The sequence below is a fragment of the Lutra lutra genome, chromosome 4, assembly GCF_902655055.1.
Source record: "Lutra lutra chromosome 4, mLutLut1.2, whole genome shotgun sequence".
Taxonomy (NCBI): domain Eukaryota; kingdom Metazoa; phylum Chordata; class Mammalia; order Carnivora; family Mustelidae; genus Lutra; species Lutra lutra.
In genome coordinates, this window is record NC_062281.1 from 10,980,728 (window position 1) to 11,004,449 (window position 23,722).

Here is a 23,722-nt window from a genome sequence, read left to right on the forward strand (position 1 = left end):
ACTAGTGACCCCTCAGCATGTGCCCCAACAAGGACTGTGAATGGAGCATTTGGTGGGGGTTGAGGGGTGTCAGTCCAGGATGAGATGACGCACAGGGAACAAAGGTTTTATTAAAAGATATAAGAAATAAGATTATAACAGTGCCTGACTCATAGAATTAATATAAGAATTTTAAACTTAGAAAGAATTAAAATAGTGTCCGAATCATTGAATCAATTTAAGAATCTAAGTGAAAGCAGCTAAAACAGACATAGCCACACTGTCAGCACCATATACCTATCTGAAATAGAATAACATCTAAAGAAAAAGGAGGCATCCTGGTCTTCATGTGGATTTTTGTGATGAGAAAGTTTCAAAGCTCTTTGAAGTCTGGAAGTATTCTGCAAAGGGAAAACATTTTTATCAATGTGAGTGCATTGTTGAGATGTTAGACTTAGATTCGTCCACGAGGTCTAACAAAAGTGACCTCATACCCTGGAGAATCAACTGATTTCTGAATTAGCCTATGTGGAAACCTTCAGATAGCAGCCCCTATTGCCTAGTCAATGCTCAAGAAATATTCCCTCCTTTCTGTTTACCCAGATTCTTTCTGAACCTGGTCTGCTAATGAGTCTCCTCGGGGTCCCTCGATGGTTGTAACCTTACCTTTCTTCTTGTCATCTTTCCTTTCTTCTTCCAACAGAGATTTCCTGGGGACCAAGGAGGCATCACTGCTGCTGATGGCCATGTTCCTCCTTGCCGTGTTCTACCATGGACAGCAGGTAATCCAAAATTTTGCTCAAACTCTTCTCTGCTACTTGGCATTTCCCATTGCCCTGAAACCGATCTATGAGTCCTCTGCTCTTCCTTGCAGCGAATGACCCATCAGCTGCTTGCAGGAGGTGGTGATTCTTAATGAATTGGTTCCTAGTAAAGACCACCTTAAAAAAACTAAACTGGAGAAGATGATTTGGCAAGCCAGGATGTTTTAATGCCTTTCAGGTATATCTCTTTCAAAGAGATCATTGTTATGAAAAACAAACAAACAAACAAATAAAACTTACCATTTCTGCCTGAGGCAAACCGGGATCTCTCCCATTTCCATTATGGCCAGCATGGAGTCATTCCTGGAGAAGTTGAGTGCTGGGCTTGGGAATCATGCAGGTGAGAGCATCAGTGGATCCGGGGTCCTAGTCTAGCCTCTGATGCTCTGTCTGTGGCCTTAAGCAAGTCGCTCGTCTCCCTGAACTTAGAGGTCTTCGTCCAGTGTGAAATAGGATAGTAACACCTGGATGCGTCCATTTTAGAGAATTGTCTGAGATTATCATGTGCAGCATTTCGCACACTGCCTTATGTAATTATAGGAAGTGTGTCATTCCTTACTCATCCAAGCAGATAAAGGGCCTAAAGCATATCAGTGCCACCTCCCTGTGAACCACGACTCTGCCAGCATCTGGGGTAGGCACTGTGGTGGGCTCCGTCTAAAACCCCATCCCTGACCCCAAAGGTTCTAGTCTCCCAGAGGACCTGCTACGTGGCGATCAGGCTGTCCAAGGACTTTTAGAGTCATTGGGGCAAGAATTTATTCTGCATGGGAGTGCGATACCAGACTTCACCCCAGGCGGCTTACCAGCTGTGGTCAGTAGGACATCTCCATGCAGACTCAGACCATGACTGCTGTGGTGTTCATCAGCCAGGGAGATTTTCTATCTGTGGTGGAACCAGCCCCTGCCAACTTCCCTGCCCTGCCCTGGATCCTGGTCCATCTTTCTTTGGTCTACATCCACTTCAAAAAAAGTAACCAGAAGAGGAGAAAAACAAAACAGAAGACTCAGCTAGGGCAGAAATAGAAACATAGCGCTGAGAAATCACCATGGAAACAGGGAGGTAATCAACCCTGAGAAACCCTGAAACAGCCCCAATCCCCAAGAACCTAGAAATACATACAAAGTTATGTGTAATAGGGGGATGGCAACATGTAGCCAAGAGGGAGAAAGATAAGTATAAAGACTTGAGGAGGGAGAAGTGTTAGTGTGTATCAAGTTCTAGCTCTGTGCCTCTGTTATCTGGTATCATCCTTCCAACAACCCAGATTGGTAATTCTTGGCAGTCTGTTTTGCAGATGAAGAAAGTCAGGCTACTCATCTAGTCAGGGGGGAGAACCCGATTCAAACCCAGATTTTTCTCCAAAGCTCACCCTTTCCACTTCTCTAGACCGGAGAAAGAAACAAATTCACGCACCAACACAATGGTCCCAGGCACTCAATCTTGCACTGTGACTTTGATTTTGGTTTGGTTTTAAATTTGAGCTGAATTCATGGCAAAATAATAAGGCAAAGTCAAAAACTAGCCATTTCCAGAACTCCTGTATTTAGGTATTTCCAGCTCTGTTAGAGCTGGTGTCATATCTTCCATGTCTTGATGGCTTCTGGTTACAGGGGAAAACCCCTTACTCTGACATGCAAACAGCAGTCCATAAGAAGAATATGAAGATGAAATCAGACAAGGCGATCCTACAGAGAAACATACCCACCCTCCATCCCACAGGTTTGAAACTGATGAGTGAGCAACCCCCGCCCCTGTCCAGGATAACTGATAGCAAGTTCAGAGTGAGGGAGCTCATTCCACAATAGGAAGGATGTTCCTTTCTCCTCTATCAGCTTAAGGAATTATTCTGTGCCCTGGCAATTTCCCTTCCATTCTGATTTAATTTGTTCTGTGCTCCATTTGTCCCGGGAAACAGACAACCTAACCATGTTAAGATTATTTGTAAAGTAAGGGTATATTTGTGCATAGGGAGGATCCAAGTGCTTAAGTGACATCTGATATGTCCCCTTCTTCTTTTTAACTTTCAAAAGGCTCTAAAATTACATAATCACATCCCATAATGGTAGCAGTTACAGGTTAATTGGCTTTGTAGTGGGGGAGAAGTACTCACACCCCAACTCTGCCACTTAGTGGCTATGCGACCTTCAGCAATTTACTTAACTTTCTGAGTCTCAATTTTCTTGCCTATGAAATTGGGTATGCTAGTAACAGCCTTACCTCATAGGGTCGTTAGAAGATTGGATGAGAACATAATTGTAATGTACTAATCCCAGTGTTTGCACATAGAATAGGTCTTCAAAAATCATAAGCAATGAATGCTTTACTTTGAAAACAGGCTTCTGAGGTAAACGGGGAAAGTATTTTTATGCATCTGGTCCCAAGTCACCAAGGTCATAAAGCCAACAAGGAACACCAGGTAGAAACAGGAATCCAAAACTTCCGGGTCTATTCTCTCCCCACCATGTGCCCCTGCCTCTCTTTATGAGAAGGGTCTTTCTGCCTCACTTATATCACTTCTGTGTCAGGCTCCTGTTTCTCTGAACCAAGTCTGTCTACTCCTGGGGTCTGCTACCTGCTTCCACCAGTTTCTCTTTTTGTGACTCAGGGGCCCTCAATTTTTTTAAAGGTTGGATAATGCCCATGGATGCCTGGTACACAGCAGCAGCCTGGTGGGAGCATGTGTAATGAGATTATCTCCAGAGGGACGGAGGAAGTTATGTAACTGAACACTTGGGAAATTTCATCTTGTACACATGTGGAAGTGCTGTGCCATCCCTTCCTCCTCCCCCAAGGCAGGTGAACGTTCTAAACATTGGAGAGAGAGAGAGAACAGTCAGGTGCCTGCCATCTCACCTGGTTCACTGGCAACCCTGAGTTGTGGGCTTCTCTTCAGGGACTCTGTTTATAGGAGAGGAAGCCGCCTCTGCACACGGGGACAGAGATTAATGAGGTCTCCTCTTACTTCTGGGTCAGATAAAGAGACACCAAGACTGCATGGTATAGAAGGAAACACCCAAGCACTGGAACCAAATATTCTTTTTCTTTTCATTCTTTTTACATTTATTTATTTATTTATTTATTTAGCAAGAGACTAAGAGAGGGAGTGGGGAGCATGGTGCAGGGAGATGGAGAGAGAGAATTTCAAGCAGGCTCTACATTCAGCATGGAGCCTGACGTAGGGCTCCATCTCATGACCCTGAGATCATGACCTGAGGTGAAATCAAGAGTCAGGTGCTTAACTGACTGAGCCACCCAGGTGCCCCTGGAACCAAATGGTCTTAAATTTGAGTCTCAGCAATGTCACTGGAAGGATGGGTGACATTGAGAAACTCAAGCCCCTAGAGCTGCCCCATCTTTACCTACAAAATGAAAAGGATAAAAGTTATCTACGAGGAGTTGAAGAATGGCTGCATGAGGTCAAGTACGTATAATGTAGGGGTCAAGTCATAGCTTGACATCAGAAAGTCCTGAGTTCAGAGCCAGTCTCTGCTTGTGAGCCCTTGGGCAGTTGACTTCGCCTTAGTGTGACTCTATTTCTTCACCTGTGAAATGGGAATAACAAAATACCCACCTTGTTGAGTCATGTGACTGGATGAGCTTCAGCAGAGGAAGTGCTGAGAACAGGGCCTGGTCCAGGGCAAGAGCTGGGCCAGTGTTAACTCTCACTCTGTGCTGAGAGCCTGGCATGAAGCTTCTGAACAACATGTGTTGGTTCCCTTGGTACCCTTCTCATAGAGCCAGTTCCCTAATAGTCTGGTGAAAATCAAGAAAGAGATTACACTTCCAAATCCATTGCCAGTTCTTGAGCAAATGTGAAGATTTTCCCTTTCAAAGCTTCTGTGTGCCTTCTGTGTGCTTTGCCTTGCTGTCCACACCTGCTCTAACCACTGTGCTGAAATGCTTTTCCTTAACACGTTCCTCTGTCTTTCATTCTTCTCCCTTCACCACTGAGCTGAAATCAAATCATTTTTGTATACCAAGCACTGTGCACATAGTAGGTGCACAGTACACTAAATCTTTTGTAAACTGGAAGGCCCTACTTTCCTCCCCCAGAGATTAAATAATAGACAATGCCTGCCTGCATGAGATTTGTTTTGGCAAGAGTCAGAGCTGTCCTCGAATTAGAGTCTCCATATGGACATGCCTTCAATGCAGTGACCAGCCATTGCCTGGCTGACATGCAAAGTGCATTCTTAATTTGTAACTGGAAAATCCTGGCTGGAATCGACTGCAGGACTCCAGATTTCCCTACCTGTATTTCCGAGCTGAATTCAACCAGACGAAAGGTTCTCAATAGAAAATACATTGAAAATGATCTCCTGCTTCAATCAAGCATGTACTTTTAAGGGAGATAACAAACATCTCATTTGGATAAGAAAATACTGTCCTGAAACTTGACAAATTAAAATTCAATGCTCTTGAATCTGGAAGGAAAAAAGCTAATGCACAGCCTTGATCTGATCTTATCCCCTGCTGCCTTAAGTTGCAGTAATACCTTATAAATCTATAATTTAGAATTTCAGGATTTTTTTGCATGCATCATGTAATTTGGTCCATATAATAGATTCATATATCTATAATTTAGACATTTCAGGATTTTTTTTGCATGCATCATGTAATTTGGTCCATATAATAGATCCATATAATAATCTGTACCTCTTGAACTAGACATCATGGAGACTATTATCCTTATTTTTTTTAGAAGGGGAACCAAAACACAAGAAGTGGAATGACTTTCCCAAGTTCACACAGCAAAACGGGCAAGACAAGCATTCTCTTCAGCAACCCGCTCCCTCTCATCATTTTTTGATCTTATGGAAAATCTCAAACATATATAAAGTTCGTGAAGTGCATAGTAGTCTCACAACTTCAACAATCATTAACTCTTGTGTCTTTTCTCACCTACCTCCCTATTCATTTTTCTCATCACTCCTTCCCAATTATTTTGAAGCAAATTCCAGATGTCCTGTCATTTCATCTGCAAATGCTTCAGTATGCATCCAATCAAGATAGAGAATTTTAACCTAATCACAATGCTATTAGACACTTTTAAAAAAGAAAATGGTGTCTCTTTAACATTGTCAAGCCTCTAGGCACTGTTTCAATTTCTTAATTGGCTCATAATTATATTTTTAAGTTTGTTTATGTGATTTGGGTCACAAATACATAAATAAAATCCGTGTATGGCCATTGGTTGATGTCTCTAAGTCTGTTAATTTATAAGATTACTCTCCCTCTTTTCTTTCTGGTAACATTTTGTGAGAGTCATCCGACTTCTATAATGCTTCCCAGTTTAGACTTTGTTGACTGCATCTCTCCGGGCTTTTAACAGATTCCTCTGCCCATTGTTTTTCCTGTATTGGTAGTTATGTTTAGAAACTTGGTGAGAAAAAAAAAAATACGTTGTTGGCTGGTTTTGTGAGTTCCTTTTAACAGCCATGTAATCTGCTTATCTTTTTTTTTCTATTAGCAGCTAACTATTGATAAGAATAGCCTCTATTCATTAATTCTATAGGTGGTAATAGCTTGATTCTATCTGTAGTCCGTAAGTCATTAGCCAGAATACAGTTTGAAGAAGAGCTTACTCCTCCAGGTACAGCTCATAAGGCAAAGGCAGGATAAATGCTTAATGATTTCCCTGTAACTGCATTCCCTGTAAGTTTCCCAGTCAGTCTGTCCCCAAGCACCATCCAGAGATGATCAATGCGGTCGTGTGTCTTAAGTGTCATTGTGAACTGATGCATGCTACCATAGTCCCTGTGTTTCAATCCATTGCAATCACTATCCTTATTAAAGCTTGATTTGTCACATCTTTGACACATGGGAGCCTGTTCACACAACCCCCGTCATCTCTGGGGACGTTCTTACTTTCTGATGTGAAAAAATGGTCCGGGCTCGTACGTGTCCTGCCCTAAACTTCAGCCATTTCTGCAAAGAGTGTGAGGTCATTTTTGTAAGAATTGATGTTTTGAAACCACAATCTAGATGCTGGGAGTATCTGCTACTACTAGATTTTCATTATTTCTAGGCTTTTTTATCAGTGGGCCAAGGTAGGAAATATGTACATACCATGAGTTCATACTGGTACTTATTGACTTTTGGCTTAGACCCATCAATTTTAGATATGCATGTCCTTTTTCCCTTCCCAGAAATACCAGGTCTCAGTGACACCAATCCAATTACCTATTTGCTTTATCCTGCAATTCACTTCCAGGAGTCTAAGAGTAATGATAGACACGACCACCAACAATACAATTGCTGTAAATGGTTTTGAGATTCTTTCTGAGTTCTTTTTATCCTCAGAATATTTCCTTCTACAAATGGGTCTTCAGATTATTGTGTTAAAGATATTTGGAATATCTCCCCTTGGTGTGGTTATATGCATAGATTCATTTGTTTGTCTTCTGTCTGGTTTTTTGTTTTGGTTTTTTTTTTTTACCGAGTTTGTTTTAAACATCTGTTTAGTTTTGTACTTAAGAAAAATGTTTCCACAATTCAACAGCCAAGTTTATAAAACAAGATTTAATTTTAAAACTTTAAATTCTATCCCTATTTCTCCACTCTATTCCCTCCCTTCCTCATCTCTTCGGTAATGAGTTTTTATGTTTGTCCTTTTATTCTTCTATTTTTCAATAAATAAAGAAAATATATACATGTGGACAGAGAGAGAAATCGATGCCCCCTTTTCTATTATATTTTATTTTAATTATTTATATTATATTATTTATATTATATTATATTTTAATTATTTATTTAAATTCAATTTCATTAACATATAGTGTATTATTAGTTTCGGGGGTAGAATTTAGAGATACATCAGTTGTATATAACACCCAGTGCTCGTTACATCATTCTTCATGCCCATCCCCCAGTTACCTCATCCCCCTGACCCACCTCCCCTCCAGCAACCCTGTTTATTTCCTATAGTCTATCATCTCTTAAAGTTTGCCTCTCTATATATTTTCATCTTATTTTATTTTTCCTTCCCTTCCCATACTTTCATCTGTCTTGTTTCTCAAACTCCACACATGAATGAAATCATATGGTATTTGTCTTTCTCTGACTGACTTCTGTTATTTCGCATAATCCCCTCCAGTTCCATCCATGATATAGACAATCCTTTTGTAGATCAAAGGTGGAATATTTTACATGCTTTTCTCTACCTTGGAGACTAGTTCATCAAAGTATAGAGACATAGTTTTTCTTTCTTTTTTCTTCCTTGTAGTCATATACAATAGTTTCTTCAGCCAACAAAATGAACACCTGGGTTGTTTCCAGCTTTTGCTATTACAAATTCTGCTGAAGGGGTAATCTTGTGCCTCTGCCTTTCCATATTTTTACCACCCCCTGAGACTTTCATGTAAGACAAAGGAAAGAAATTAGCTGAATGTTTTAAACCCTTGAATTCAGGGCTTCTCATCATATAATTGGCCGCGCAACATATTGTCCATTTCAACAGTTAAAAAGACTTGGAAATAGGCACGCCTGGGTGGTTCAGTCAGTTAACAGTCTGCCTTAGGTTCAGTCAGGTCATGATCCTAGAGTCCTGAGATTAAACCCTGCATCAGGCTTCTTGCTCAGCAGGGAGCCTGCTTCTCTCTCTGCCCCTCCCTCTGCTTGTGCTCTCTCTCTCTCTCTGTCTCTGACAAATAAATGAATAAAATCTTTTTCTTAAAGATTTTATTTATCTATTTCACAGATAGATCACAAGTCAGACAGAGATCACAAATAGTCAGAGAGGCAGGCAGAGAGAGAGGAGGAAGCAGGCTCCCTGCTGAGCAGAGAGCCCGATGCGGGGCTCAATCCCAGGACCCTGGGATCATGATCTGAGCCTAAGGCAGAGGCTTTATCCCACTGAGCCACCCAGGCACCCCTAAATGAATAAACTCTTAAAAAAAAAAGAGTTGGAAATAATGGTATCCCCAAACTGTGGTAAATATGGTTTAGGAGATCCTTTAAAAGGATGCTGTCTGCTCTCCAGAGCAGGGAAACTAAGACATGGGGAAGCTAACAATATACGTTGAGGACCTACTGTGAGCCACGTGTTCTCTCTGTAACCCCCTAAATAATTCTTCTTCCAGTCCCATGTGCTCATGGGTGTTCATCCCAGTTGTAGAGATAAAGAATCTGTGATGAAGTCACGAGTCCAGGTTACAAGGTTTGAATGTGGGACTGGGACCCTAAGCCACATCTGTCTCTCAACTTAGAATCCACGATGTTCTCATTCACTTCTTCTTGCCTCATGATGAAGAGCTCAGACTCAGGAGTTCGTTCCAGCCCTGGCTTCCCCACTCACGAGTGTGCGATTTTGGTCAAGTCACTCAACCCTGCTCACCTTGATTCTCTCATCTATAAGATAAGGGTTGATAATGATACCTCCCCATCAGGGTTGTTGTGTGCTGAAGGGAATGAATGGACGTTTTATTTGTTTCGAATAGACAATAAATGTTGCTGGTACATAGTAACCATCATCTACGTGTTGGCTGGCTTTATTATCGGAATTTACTTGTGGAGTCCACACATACTGACGGAGCACCTCCCTTGTGCCTGCCACAGTGCTCCATGGCAAGGAGATCATTGAGCAGATGAAGGGACTCCTGAACTCACAGCACCTATAATCTAGCAGATGACAGAGTCATCCCCAGAGAGTCACACAATCACAAAATCACAGGTGTCTTAATGGTAGGAAGGGAAGGTCCACAGCCCCACTGGAGTCTAATCACCCTCCAGTCTCTTGGCATTGGGCAAAATGCCCCCAGTATGTTCAGCTCAGGCCCTGTTTTGTTTGTGAAGTGTTCCACAGAAACATTCTCCCCCTCCCACCCTGTGTGCCTGAGCCTGTACCCCTGGAGCTCACCCGTTCCTTCTCTTTGTCTCTCACACATGACAGCTGGAGTACACAGCCCGCCTTGACTTCCTTTGGCGAGTACAGGCCAAAGAGGAGATCAATGAGATGAAGGAGCTAAGGGAACACAACGAGAACATGCTCCGGAACATTCTACCCAGCCACGTGGCCCGCCACTTCCTGGAGAAAGACCGAGACAATGAGGTGAGCCCAGGCTTGTCCAGCTGGGAGGAACAGTGGTGGTGGGAGGGGTGCAGTTGGACACACTGGTCCCAAGCTCTGGGAGAATCCCACTGTCCTTGCATGAGCACCGGAGAACGGAGACCATGCTACCCCAGAGTGCCAGGCCACCCAGACTGCCTAGCACCGTGAAGTCTACACAGGACTTCTCCAGCCTTGGGTACCTCATCTGTAAGATGGACTTCATGCAAGCTCCATCATGAGAATGGATTGAAATTTGAGTTTTACAAATGTTTATCCATGCCTTTATGTGTTCCATGGAGTCGGCTCTCCAGTGTCTTCTCACACTGTGGGTAAGATGTTACCATTGACGTTATCTGCTGTTATCTGCTGATCAACTGAAGACATTTGGGTTTGTGAACCTTGCCTGAGGGTAGAACTAGAAGTCCCCTCCCCCCAGGGTCCATTTCCTACCCAAGCCACCGCAGCAAAATCAGTGGAAGAGAAGTAAAGGCAATGAATAAGCTGCTGCTTGAAAAATCTTGATGCACCGGGACCCTGGAGGTCTCCTGGATGCACATCCAAGCACTGCCCACCCTCCTCGGCAGATGGAGTTCTCTGGAATCAGCTTCAGGCCTGCTTTTCTCAAGGCTCCCTAAGATCAGGGCTTTGTTGCAAGAACTTCTTGACGAATCAAAGAAAGCAAAGAGACTATTGCTGTGCACTCACCTTGACCACCAGAAGGAGCAGGTGAAACCCTGGAGGCCTCAGAGGAAAAGCCGGAAGAGAAATGAAAAGAGAGCTGCTTTTCAATTAAAACACCCAAACAATGCGATATCTGGGACCAGGAGGGGAAGAGCAAGAATATACTGGCTTTATCCTGAAAGGAAGGAAACCACCCAGAGATGCTGAGGTCACCAGCTGTGATCCAGGCCGAACCTTCACTGAGCAAAATAAATGACAGGTTCAGCCTTAATCATAGAAGACATGTTCAATCCAATGTCTCGTCATGCTTACTTGGGGTTTTATTTTTTTATTAACATATAATGTATGGTTTCAGGAGCACAGGTCTGAGATTCATATTTGAGGTTTTAAATACTTAAATAGTTCACAGTTGACCAGCTTAACCACAAAGTTTTAACACAGCCTAGAGAATGCTTACCCTATAAATAACCATTACAGAACACCTGCTGCATGCCCAGTACTGAGATAGGCCATTGAAGTAAATGATCTTCCGTTCTAGCTACAGTTTTAAGAGGAGAGTTCATCACCCCATATTATTGACGAGGACTCAGAGCCCCAGAGAGGGCCATGACGTGCCTCCCTGTATGTAAGCGATGTTGTGAGTCAAATCCAGCCACGAGGATTCCTTGCCTCTGTGCTGCGCTGCCCCTACCATGCCTCTGGGGGTTGGCAAGATCAGTGTGTACGTGTGTGTGAGAGAGAGATAGAGACAGACAGACAGACAGGGTAACATGAGAAGGGGTGACACAGGCAGAGGCAGGAATGCTGTAACCTGCGGCAACTCCCGACATCCTGTTTTGTTCTTGTGAGAGGCCTCCTCAGCTCCTCTTCTTGCTACAAATCAGAGCTACGATATGAACCTCTGCAAGGCTGGGGTCTGGACATTGTGAGTTTGCAGCCACAGCGCTGCTCACAGGTAAGAATGATTATCCCCATTTTGTAGAAGAAAGTGGGGCTCCGAGAAGTGAGAACACAGAGGTGGTGAGTACTGAGCTTGAATTCACACCCACGTCTGTGCAACTGCAGAGCTAAGTCTCACGTTTTGTCCCACATTGCTGTTAGGGCATGAGCGGGAGAGAAGGGGCAGCAGTGACAAACACTGACTCAAACCATCTGAACACAGGGTGGTGGACAGAGCCTTGCGCCCTGGGACACACTGTCCGGTTGGTTGTGGCTATGTCGCCCCACAAAGGTTCTGGCAGTTTCTGCCAGTCTGCTGGACTTTTGGCTTAGATTAGTGCTCACCAACCCAGGACAGGGACTTTCTCACAGATGAGGCTCCTGGGCTGGGTCATCAGTGTTGAGTAGGTTATTGCTGAGTCCCAGGAAGCCCACTTGCTCTTTGTAGCTTTTCAAAGACCTGAAGAATGGACACTAATGAGGGCAGGTGTCCTGGGTGCGGCAAAGTGCATACAGCACACATTCCTTCTCTGTCACTCGCCAGCTGTGTGACCTAGGGTAGCTTACCCAACCTCTCTGAATCCATTTTTTTTTTCAATCAGATTCATGAGGAAATAATGCCTCATGACTTCAGTGTGAGAATCTTGCTGAATTTAGTGTGAGAACTCAATTGAGAAAGAACATATTTAGGGCCCAGCACAGCCTGGTGCAGTAGGTTCAGTATAGAAAGGCTATGTGGTGTTCTCAAAAGCCTGATGCCCTTGATTCAATCCCATCTCCTCTTCCTACTACCTCTAGAACTGAGGAAGGAATGAATCCCTCTGGACCTCACTTTCCTCACCTACAAAGTAACAGTCTTTTGCAACTTGGTCTAATTGCTACAATGTTTCCATGAGTAATTATGCATAAAGCATCTAAATGGTGCTTGGCCCATTTTAGGAGCACACTGAGTTGTTGCTATTGTTTTTGATAAAGGTGAGCCATGATTATCTTTTTGTTCCTTTGCAATCCCAGTCCCCCACTCACTGTCTCATACACTCAGTCACTCATTCACTCAGCATATGTTTATTGAGGGAAACCATGTACCAGGTGTTGTTCTAGATCCTAGGGATCAAACAGTGAACAAAGAAGAAGAAAACTCCTTGCCAATATGGAGCATGCATTTTCATGGACAGATAGACATGAATGTGAATAAATATACAGGATAGTGCCCAGTAGTGATTAGTCCTTGGTGGACAGAAGAAGCTGAGTAAGAAAACAGAGTAGGTGAAGGAGGTGGGGTTGACACTGGAGGGTCTCTCCAAGGCAGTGATGTTCTCACAGAAACCTGAGGCTACTAATAAAGTCAACCAGCCTCAGACATTGTTCCTCCCTTGCAGCGAGGTGGCTTAACTCAGTATAAGAAACCGAGGACCTGGAACCAGACAGGCCTGGGTGCCCTGAGCCAAGAACCGACTGAGTCTTCATCCTGATATCTGGGCAGAACAGGAACTGTGCATATGCTCAAAATCCTCTATGAAGCCCAAACCAGAGGACCATAGAACAATAATAGCTTTTCTATATTCATCAATCCCTCCCCAGTTTACAGTGCTCTTATGTTCTTTGAGCCCAAAATAGCAAGAAACAGATGGCATACTCAAAGTGGTTGACTGGGGAGTGTTGAACAATGGGATTCTCTTTAAAGGTGTAGGCAGGTAGCTGGCTCTCTTCCATGCCCCCTCCAACCCCTCACCTCCTTTGTGTGCACACAAATTCCATCTCTGTTATTAACTAGCTGTGTGACCTAGGGCAGCTTACCCAGCCTCTCTGAGGTCCTCATCTGATTCATAGGAAATAATACAGACCTTGCTGAGTCAATGTGGGAATTAAATCGGGGGAGAACACATGAAGTGCTCAATGCAGCCCAGTGCAAGGTGGGTTCAGTATAGATAGGCCACCTGGTGCACTTGAAAGGCCACTGCCCTAGATTTTGTTCCTTATAGCCACTTTCTTCACCAGTTAGCATCGGACAGAGAGGACTGAGCCTCCTTCCACCCCACTCCAATAGGATGCAACAGAGTCAAGATCTGAAGTCAGGTCCTAGGTCTTGAAGTTTATGCTCCGGGAACCCCAACACTGCATGTCAAATCAACCATCCATTCAGAAGGACTTACCAGATCCAGTTTCCAGTCCTAGTGATATTTATTCCTAGACATTACCCTGATTACTAGTATTGTTATTGGGGTGGTGGTTGGGGTCCTGGTGTCTGCTTATTAACATTAATAGCAGTAATGGCAGCATCGCTCTGGAGTCAGACTGCCTGGGCAGGGGGTGAATTCCATCTCTGTCTCTTAACCGCGGGTCTTGGGTAAATTACCTATGGCTATGTGCCTCAGTTTTCCTTCTAGTACACACCAGGATCTTAACTATATCTAAGTCCTGGTATTGTGAGCACTCAACACGGTGATGTGTGTGCAGCCTTCTGTGTAAGGCTTGTCACACAGGAAGCTCCCCATAGATGTAGCTGTCATTATTAACATTATTTGTGTTATATAAGCAATTGGAACATTCTGATTGTCGGCAGAAGCTAAGAAAGAAAAACCAAGAAGAGGCTGGGAGAAGCTAGGATTTGTGAGAACACTCGGGCAGATAAATGATTGATGCGAAACCCCTGGAGACCCGCCTTTATATCACAGTGGCATTTATAGATCACCAGGCAGAAGTGGGAGGCAAGCTGGCCCACTGGGTCATTATGGACTGGATTTCAAAGACACTGGTAGGGTGTTCTATTTTCTCTCTGTTTTAAACAGAAAATAGAAATAATGAGTGTTTTGGGCTGAACTGTGTCTCCCACGATTCATATGTCAAAGTCCTAACCCCCAGTACCTTTGAATGCAACTGTATTTAGAGATAGGATTTTAAAGAGGTGATTACATTCCAATGAGGCCATTAGGGCACGGCCCTAATCCATTCTAACTGTGTCTTCGTAAGAGGAGATTAGGACACACAGGCAGAGGGGAGACCATGTGAAGACATGGGAAGAAGATGGCATCTCCAAGTTAAGGAGAGAGCCTGCAGGAAAAAACAGCCCTGCTGACCCTTGATCTTAGACTTTGTAGCATCTAGAACAGTGGGAGAATCAATTTCTGGATTTAAGCCACCCAGTCTGTGGCACTTTGTGATAGTAGCCTGAACAAATTAATACAATATGTAACAAATGGACTTTTTGTGCTCCAAATCACAACCAGTTGGAGGAGTCAGATACAACAGAGAGTAAGTCTCCTTCTGGGGTATCACTCCTTCTGGGGTATCACTCCATTGCTCAAGGCCAAGGTGAATGGACACCCCTTAGAAAGCCAGGTGCCATGGCTCAGCTCCTTGGCCACAGTCTGCTCTCCTCACACCCTGCCCAGCCCAACTCAGTGCAACGAGTCACCACCAGCCTGTGCTCTTTTGGACAAGGACTCGTGAAAGTATTCACTCAGATTCATCCACGCTTGAAGCCCAAGACTGATTGATCTTGAATCAGGGACACCATCTTTCTCAGACCAAGGGCATGAAAGCCAGAGGAGAAGAGCCCAAGTGTGCAGAGTGGGGAGGGTCCTTGAGGTCTTCCAACCCCAGCTCTTCCACTGCTAATGGTATGATCTAGAACAAAACAACAGTTTAACTCCTCAATCTCTCTCTCTCTCATTTTCCTTATCTGTAAAGTGGCAATAAGAATCAGTGCCTATTTCACAGGATCATTGCAAGGATTAAATCATTGAATTCATATGAAAGCACTTGGTTAACTTTATTGTTTCCTGCAAAGACCAGGGAGGCTTTAATTTCAACAGGTTAGAGCATTTACCTTGTACCAGATGCAAGAGACAGCACGCGTGATAGTGCAGGCCTCCAGAAAATATGAACTGGGTGATTAGAGGGCACTACGGTGAATGGCATGGGGTCTTTGCCTCACAGAATTCACACTAAATGAAGAGACAGACGGTAGGAATCAAAGCATTCAAGTGTGAGGTGTGTGCGTGTGTGTCTGTGTGCGCGTGCGCATGTGCGCACTTCCAAAAGCAGACCTTGAGACAAGGATTTGAGTGACAGTATTTCACTTGGAGGTGGTTCCAGGAAGCCCAGGCAGGCAGGACAGTGAGAAGCAAGAGAAGGGCTAAATGCGGCACTATCAGACTAGTTTCCTCTGTGGGGGACTGGAGCTCAATCCCACTGGGAATTCAGGGACAAGTCAAAAGCATACCTCACAGCTGCCTGGCCCAAGGAGAGAAGGAGCGGAGGACCATAAGACAATTGCCATCAGTCAGTGGTTGAGAGCGGCTCCCCAGGGACATTAATTTCCTGGAGCGGTGAGCCCGCTGCTCATGGGGACAGAGTGCCTTCTAGTGGTCAGAGAAAAGCTCCGTGCAAAGCTACGCAAGAGCTCACAGCTGAACTTGGGGGAGAGAAACGGTCAGTCAGGAAACCTGCAGCATCTACTATGGTGAGTACATAGGAGTACAATGCTTCGCTGTTTCTGGAACATGAGGTCCGATGCAGGGAATCACAGGCAATGAAGCTGAAGAGAAAGGTGGAGGCTAGGGCATGGTGTTTGAGCTTCATCCTGAGGGCAGTTGTGGGCCACGGGCAGGTTTTAAGAATGGGAGAGGCATGGTCAATATTCTGTCTTTAAAAGATCACTGCAGCCACCGTGGGAAACATGCTTTGGGATGGGACAAGACAAGTCAGGGAACCCAGTGTGGGGAGGAAGATGGGTAGCCATTGGGCAGGAGGGGCAGGAAAAACTATCTGAGACAAATAGAAAGCCAGCAGAAGGTGGCAATTTACTGAATCTGGACATTATGGGGAAGAAGGTGTCAAGGCATCTCTGAGCATCTCTAACCTTGATGACCCAGAGACACTGGTGCCACCCACTGAGAGCATGAGGGGGCAGGTTTAGGCGGAGAGGAGAAGCATTTGGGTGTGACATTTATAGCTTGAGGAGTATGAAGACAACCCAGCTTGGGGCCCAGCAGCTGCAAGCCCAAGAGTGGGAGCTGACTTGAAGACAGGAGTTCAGAGGCTGTCCCACCTGAATGTCGGAGAAAGGTTAAGAGTAAACGAGATGGCCCGGGTAAGTGTGTGAACTCTGGACCTGGCTGTGGGTCAAGGACAGAACCACAGCCATCATCAACATTTCAGATGGAAGGTAAGCCCCAAAAGGCATCTCTGAAGGAGCCAGACATAAGGAAAACATATGTGGCATCACTGAAACAAGGAAAGTCAAGAGACTCATGGTCTTGGGACGGATGACCCCACTGGCCTGTACAGAAGGCATGAAATGATACCCGTGTGGTGATTTTTTTCCACTTTGGCTGGCAGTTTAAGACACTCCAGAGTCAATTCATCTCAGCCTGACATGTGAGTGAACATTGCCAGGGTGGAGAGAGGCAATGGAGGGAACTAGCTTGGGAAGTTTGCACAAAACGAAAGAGAGATGGGTGGGTGGCCACAAGTGTGTTCAGGTTCCTGGGCCTGTCATAGTATTCCATATGGGGGACATTCATAGGGGGGAGGGGTGCAGAGGAGAAAGAGGTAGAGGAAGAGAAGGAGTAAAGAAAAAGATCACTGCAGGAGGAAGTTGCTGAAGAAGTTAGAAGCAGGAACTGCCAAGACATCCAGCAGAAACGTTGACCTTCAGCAGAAGGAGAATGCACTGTCTGCAACGGAAGCAGAAGGAATGAAAATAAATATGAACATAGACACAAGTATGAGTATTGGAACAGAGCTGGGTTACTGCCAAGAGCCCTAGTTTTTGCCACAGAGGTAAGAGATGAGATCATTTCTTGAAAGGAATCGAGTGGGGAGTGAAGTTAGGGACAATGGTGATGGTTTAGACTCATTGCTAGAACAGAGAAGGAATCTGACCAAGGACAAAGGATCTGTAGTCAGAACTCAGGGCACAGCCAAGGCTGGAGACCATGAATTGTCAATGGCCCCAGGACATGTGGCTACCGTGTTGACATGATGGTGTCAGAGCCTCATTCTCTGTCCTCTCCACGGACACCTATCCGTGGGTGCAAGTGCACATGCTCATGGGGGAGCATCACCACAGAACCTCACCGCTGATGACCGTTTCTGGCTCCCTTTGTGTGTCTCCCCATGCAGGAGCTGTATTCTCAATCCTATGATGCCGTCGGGGTGATGTTTGCCTCCATCCCGGGGTTTGCAGACTTTTACTCTCAAACTGAAATGAATAACCAAGGAGTGGAGTGCCTGCGCCTGCTGAATGAAATCATTGCTGACTTCGATGAGGTAAATCAAAGCCTCAGAAACCTACAGTTCCCAGTGGGCATCTCTGTTGTCCTAGCATCACGTTTGCTGTGGCAGTAGCTTGTACTCACAGAACCACAGGCTGCAGCATGAACACAAACATGTATTAGCTAATTTAAGTATCATGTGAGATAAACACCATTGTTTTTCCATCTGGGGAATCGAGATCAGTAGTCTCAGCGAGGCAGGGCAATCTAACCCAAAGGCAAACCACCATCAAATGGCAAAACCAGCACTTGATTGGAGGCCGCTGCTACGCAGACACTGGCATCACAGAGACTTGGGACTGATGGGGACATTTCTCCATCTCCTCAAAGTGCCAGAGATAAAACCATCAATTCACATTTGGTCAAAGACCTAAATACAAGTATGCACATGTTCCAGATAGTGCTTTCCCCTTTTAGGCTCCATGAGTGTAAAGAACACATGACATAGGGGGATATACTTATACTGCACTGTATTTACATGAACAGACTTGGCAGGAGTGATCCTCTGCCACCCCCATCTTCTAGCTTCAAGTAGGGCACCATTGTCTATCAATTTGTCCAGGCCTGAGAAGGGAAGTGATTCATCGAAAAAATGCTAAGGAAGAGGCCATGCAAAGATGGGATTCGGCAGAGGTCTAGCCTCCTAGCCTGATCCCTGGGGAGCTCAGCAGCATAAGTGTCACCCCAGGGTTGTTTCACACTGAGGCAAGGGGGCCAAGTGTACACCTGTGTTTGTCAGCCATTGGCTGTGGCTGCCCCTTGGTGGAGGAACCTGCCTCACTTCCCAGCATTTCCAGCAAGGGGGTTCTCAATGGCTCAAGGCAGTTCTCCAAAAAAGGGTGCAGCAGTGCATTGTCAGCAGCCAGACCTCTTGGCATTCTTGAGAATGACCCCATAATGGAGATGTGGATGGGGCACCAAGAACATTTGTGACATCATTCAATGTCCTCTCCCTTGATCCCCATGTTCCATTTAGCTCCTGAGTTCTGTGGGTTCCGTCTTGATGGCTCTTTGGTCCATCCCTTCATCAGCATCAGTATTGCCCTCTTCTTGCTCTTGGCCATCTTACTTCTCCCCTGGATGACTGCAGCATTCCCTAGCTACCCCTTCCTGCACCTTACCTCAGCTATCACCAAAAGCATGACTATCTCTTCACATCCCTTTGAAACCTAAAGCCCGTCAGTGTCTCCATTTGTCAACTCCTCATAAGGTCACCTGAGGCTTTGCACTTGCTATCCCTGTACCCTCTCTGGCCTTTCCTCCCACTGCATGCCACCTGGCCCCCTACCCACCAACCAGCTGCTTACAAGCCATTATGCCCACCTGGCTATTCTATACTCTGCTCTTTCTGCTCCAAAATTATGCCATCCTTACCATACTCTGTCCTGTCTCCCTCAATATCATGGCCAGCAGAAAACCTAATACTGAACGCTCCTTTCAAATATCTTCTCTAGTGCTGACACCTCTTCTAATCTCCTTTCTAGCCATGTAAATGTTGTCACTCCTATTTCCATGAAAAACTTAAACTCTGAAACTTTCCATCATGGAGCCTGAAACCCTTCAGTGTACAGATCTGCAGCCCCCACTAGCCACTAAGTTCTGGGAAAGAAACCCACCTTATTAGTATAGGTGTTTACCATGTGTTGCCACAAATGCAAAACAATTTCAATAAATAGCATACGGTTGTTACTTATCCCTCAACAAAACCCACAGGGTAGGAATTATTAGCTTTTGTTTTATAAAGAAGCAACACTGAGGCTCTGGGACACCAAGAGAGCCCAGGCTTTTACCACCACTAAGTAGTGCTGCCAACATTTGAACCCAGGTCCACCATACTGTTTTGGTTTTTAACCATTAACTGGCATTTATGGTTCTAGTTCTGTAGTCAAAAAGGCAACAGTGATCATTTTAGTTGTTCTAGGGATGGAAGTGGGGATCAAAATAAATAAGACATGGTCACTCCTTATTTCCATAGCCTCACAGTCTAGTGAGGGACAAGAAGACTGAATCACCTTTACTCGCGAAGTCAGCTGTTAAGTGTACTCATACAGAAGGCCTTGCATTGTGGAGAGTGGAGGGTGATTCCATGATAATAGTACCTTTATTCCATCTCTTTGTGACAGGCCATACACTCATAAAGATAGAAATCATACTCTAATGTAACCTGTTAAGTCCTCATGGACTAGCACTGTGCCTAGAACATAGGAGATGTTCATAACAGATGCTTACTAAGTATTTGCTAAAGGGATAAATCAATCAATCAGTCAATCAATCAATTAATAGGGGACATAAACAAGCTGGAAATTAGCAAGGTGAAGATAAACTAGTGTAATCCAAAACATATCTTTAAATTAAAAAAATAATAATAATATAGCTGTATTTTTTTTAAAAACTGTCTGAAGGTTGAGCCATCAGGCAGTTTTATTTTAAACTCTATACCCCCCTATCCCCCAAAAGTACTCAAGAGCATGTTTTTAAATTGTAATAAATAAATATGAACTAAATTTCCTTCTCCACGCCCCAATTTGTAGCCACCTGGTGTCTTACAAAAATAAGAAAGTGCCCCTAGTGGCAGAGGTGGGATTTTGCAGAGGGACGTTGGATGGGCTAGGAGAGGGTAAGATTGGTCCTGGAGCCGGGTTTTAGACCAGGAGGAGGAGAGGGGGAGGAACTGGAGGGAAGTGAGAGAAGAGAAGAGGGCAGAGATGAGAGGGAGAATCAAAAAGAAGATGTAAGGGAGGATGTGGAGAAAGAGGAACCCTCTTACACTGCTAGTGAGAATGCAAACTAGTGCAGCAATTCTGGAAGACAATATGGAGTTTCCACCAAAAGCTAACAACAGATCTGCCCTACGACACAGCAATTACACTAGTAGGTATTTATCCAAAAGATACAGGCAGAGTGATTCAAAGGGGCACCTGCACCCCAATGTTTATAGGAACAATGTCCACAATAGCCAAACTATGGAAAGAATCCAAATGTCCATTGACTGATGAATATATATATATATATATACATATATACACACACACATACACAATGGGATATTACTTAGCCATCAAAAAGGATGGACTCTTGCCATTTGCAAGGATATAGATGAAACTTAGCATAATACTAAGCGAAGTATGTCAGAGAACAACAAATAGCATATGACCAGTCATATGTGGAATTTAAAAAACAAAACAGATGAACATAGAGGAAGGGAAGGAAGAATAAAATAGGACAAAATCAGAGAGGGGGACAGATCAGAGAGACTCTTAACTCTAGGAAACAAGCAGAGTTCCTGGAGGGGAGGTGGGTGGGGGCATTGGTAACTGGGTGAGGAGAATGGAGGAAGGCGTGTGATATAATGAGCACTGGGTGTTATATGCAACTAATGAATCACAGTATATGTTAATGCAGTATATGTTAACTAATTATAATACAGTATATGTTACCTAATTAAATTTTAAATTTAAAAAATTTTTAAAAAGGAAAGAAGGGGAGGAAAAGGGAAGAAGTAGAAGGGAAGGGCAGAGGAGGAAGATGGAAGAGCATGCAGTCAGCAGGAAAGTTCCCTGGCCTGCCAACCCTAAGCACTCATCTTTCCCCGCTGGGTCCTCAGGACACCCAGACATGCCTTCTTCCTTTGTGTCAAGAGAGACCTCCACGTTCCGTCCTGGCTGAGCTGCAGCCGGATGCCCTGGTGCTGGCTTTAGTGATGATGCCGCTCTTCTTGCGGATAAAAGTACCACGGGAATCTGAGAGCGTGAGACACTCTTTCTTGGCTCAGAGGAAAGCAGAACTTTTCATGGACTGCATGCTCCAGGACTGGGTTTGAAATAACCGCATGCTGGGCCTCCCTGCCCCATGGCCCCTGCTTGTTGAAGGCCAAAGTGTGCTCCCACATCTCAGCGCTCCATGCGGATGAGTGAATTAATAAAGGGGTTGATTAGGAACCATGTTATGTCCCCAGATGCTTTTAGCTAATGGCAGATATATTTGCTGCAGGGTCATTCGTTGAAATAATGAAGCCTCTTGCTGCCTTCTGATTGACTTCTGAGGAGGAGGCAGATTTGTCTGAGCCTGAAATTGGCCCGTGGCCAAGTCATTCCAAGAGAAGAGGAAAGAAGAGTCCCCCTTCCCTCTAGGAAGCTGGGGAAGGGCAATTATAAGGAGGCAGAGGGAGGGAGAGGGACAACCAAAGATATGCCAAGATCCCCAAGCTAATATTTTAACAGCCACAGGGCTGCTAAGAGACCAAACCTGCTTGGTTGTGTGCAAGGGCAAATGTCAGACGTGATCCCAGGCTAAGGACGGGCAGGCTGCTGCAGCCACTTCCCTTCCTGGATGTGGTTGGTGGAACCTTCACCAGGGCAGTGGCTTCACATTAGCTCAAGAAACAAAAATAATAAACAAAGCATTCCTCAGCTGTGAATCAGGCTATACACACACACACACACACACACACACACACACACCCCAAACCAAATCACAAAAGCACCTGCTAGTGTTTTCCTTGTTTCCCAGAAGAATTTCTCTCCAGTTGGAATTCTTCACATTTTCTTAGTTCCAGATTAATTTTGAGAGGATGCCTGTAGCAAGTCATGTGTAGAAAACCCATCTCATCTTCTTTGTCTGACCCACCTGTGGCATGAGCCCCTGAGCATATTATAGGCTTAAAGGGAGACAGAGAGTTGGCAAACCAAAAGTTGTTTCTAAATTCCTACCAACATAAGGGAATCGGAGGTTAGAGCTTAGCCCTGGGACCCAGGGAGGTTTGAGTTTTGAACCTACATCCTCCACCCAGGGCTGGCTTCATGGATGTGTGACCTGTGTGGGGCAGGTAGTGAGAAACAGTCAGAATCTGGATATATTTGAAGGTGAGCTAAGGATTTCCTGAAGGGTTGGATGTGGGTTATTGTTGGGTCCATAATCAAAGGAACCAGACTGATACAAAGTGAAGGTCAAGCAAAGCTTTATTTCGCGCCAAGCATCGAGAATCAAACTGACTGGTCGGGCCGTCTCTTCAAAGAGGCGAGCCCTCCCAGCTTCACAGACTAACTTTTATAGAGGTGGTTGAGCCGGGCTATACACAGGTGGACAATGAGATTGCAATACACAGAGAAAACTGCACAGTCATGCTAGGTCAGCAACACACAGAGAAAACTGCACAGTCATGCTAGGTCATACACGGGTGGCCAATTGAATTTCAATTTACCTTAGTAGATATATGCGTGCCCCACTGATTGGATGTCTCCACCTGGCCTGACCCACCCTTGTATCTGGGCTTTGTAAGTATGTTCCTTTCTCTTTAACATGTGGTCCCCGCCCCTGCCTGGGCTGTCAGCCCTCTGATGGATAGCTGGGACCTCCCATCTTGTTCATGAGATATCACAGAAGCTCAATGGATAGTTACTGTATTAGTCATTACCATTGCTGTAACAAATTTCCACCAATTTAGTGACTTGAAACAACAGAAATTAATTATGTTACAGTTTGAGGTCAGAAGTCCAAAATGGATCTCACGGGTTAAATCAAGGTGTCAGCCGGGCTGTGTTCCTTCTGGAGGCTCAAGGAGAATCCATATCATTACAGCTTCTAAAGGCCACCTGCGTTCCTTGCCTTGTGGCTCCTTCCTCCATCTGTAGAGCCGGCAGTCACACCTCTGACTTCTGCTTCTGCCCCCACATTGCTTTCTCTAACTTTCCTGCCTCCTCCTTTCACTTATAAGGATGCTTGTGATTACTTAGGGGCACACGCAGCTAATCTAGGGAATCTCCCTACTCAGAATCATTAACTTCATCACATCTACAAAGTCCTTTCTGCCATGGAAGGTAACATATCCTCGGGTTCCAAGGAGTAGGACATGGACATCTGTTGCGGGGAGTTGAATGGGAAGCCCCAGGAGGGTTTTGCACGGACCGGGGACATGATCTGACTTGCTATGGAATGGGATCACTCTGGCTGCTGGTGTGGGAGTGTG

General features: G+C 44.8%; 1 protein-coding gene across 4 annotated transcripts in view; it reads left to right on the forward strand.

The window, feature by feature from the left end:
• ADCY8 (adenylate cyclase 8) overlaps window positions 1-23,722 on the forward strand; it is a 227,203-nt gene that overhangs the window by 198,087 nt on the left and 5,394 nt on the right. For all 4 annotated transcript variants that reach the window (XM_047728238.1, XM_047728239.1, XM_047728241.1 and 1 more), the window contains 3 exons: window positions 683-761; window positions 9,698-9,856; window positions 17,606-17,752. In XM_047728238.1, the coding sequence (XP_047584194.1) occupies window positions 683-761; window positions 9,698-9,856; window positions 17,606-17,752 (385 nt within the window). The remainder of the gene's footprint in view (window positions 1-682; window positions 762-9,697; window positions 9,857-17,605; window positions 17,753-23,722) is intronic.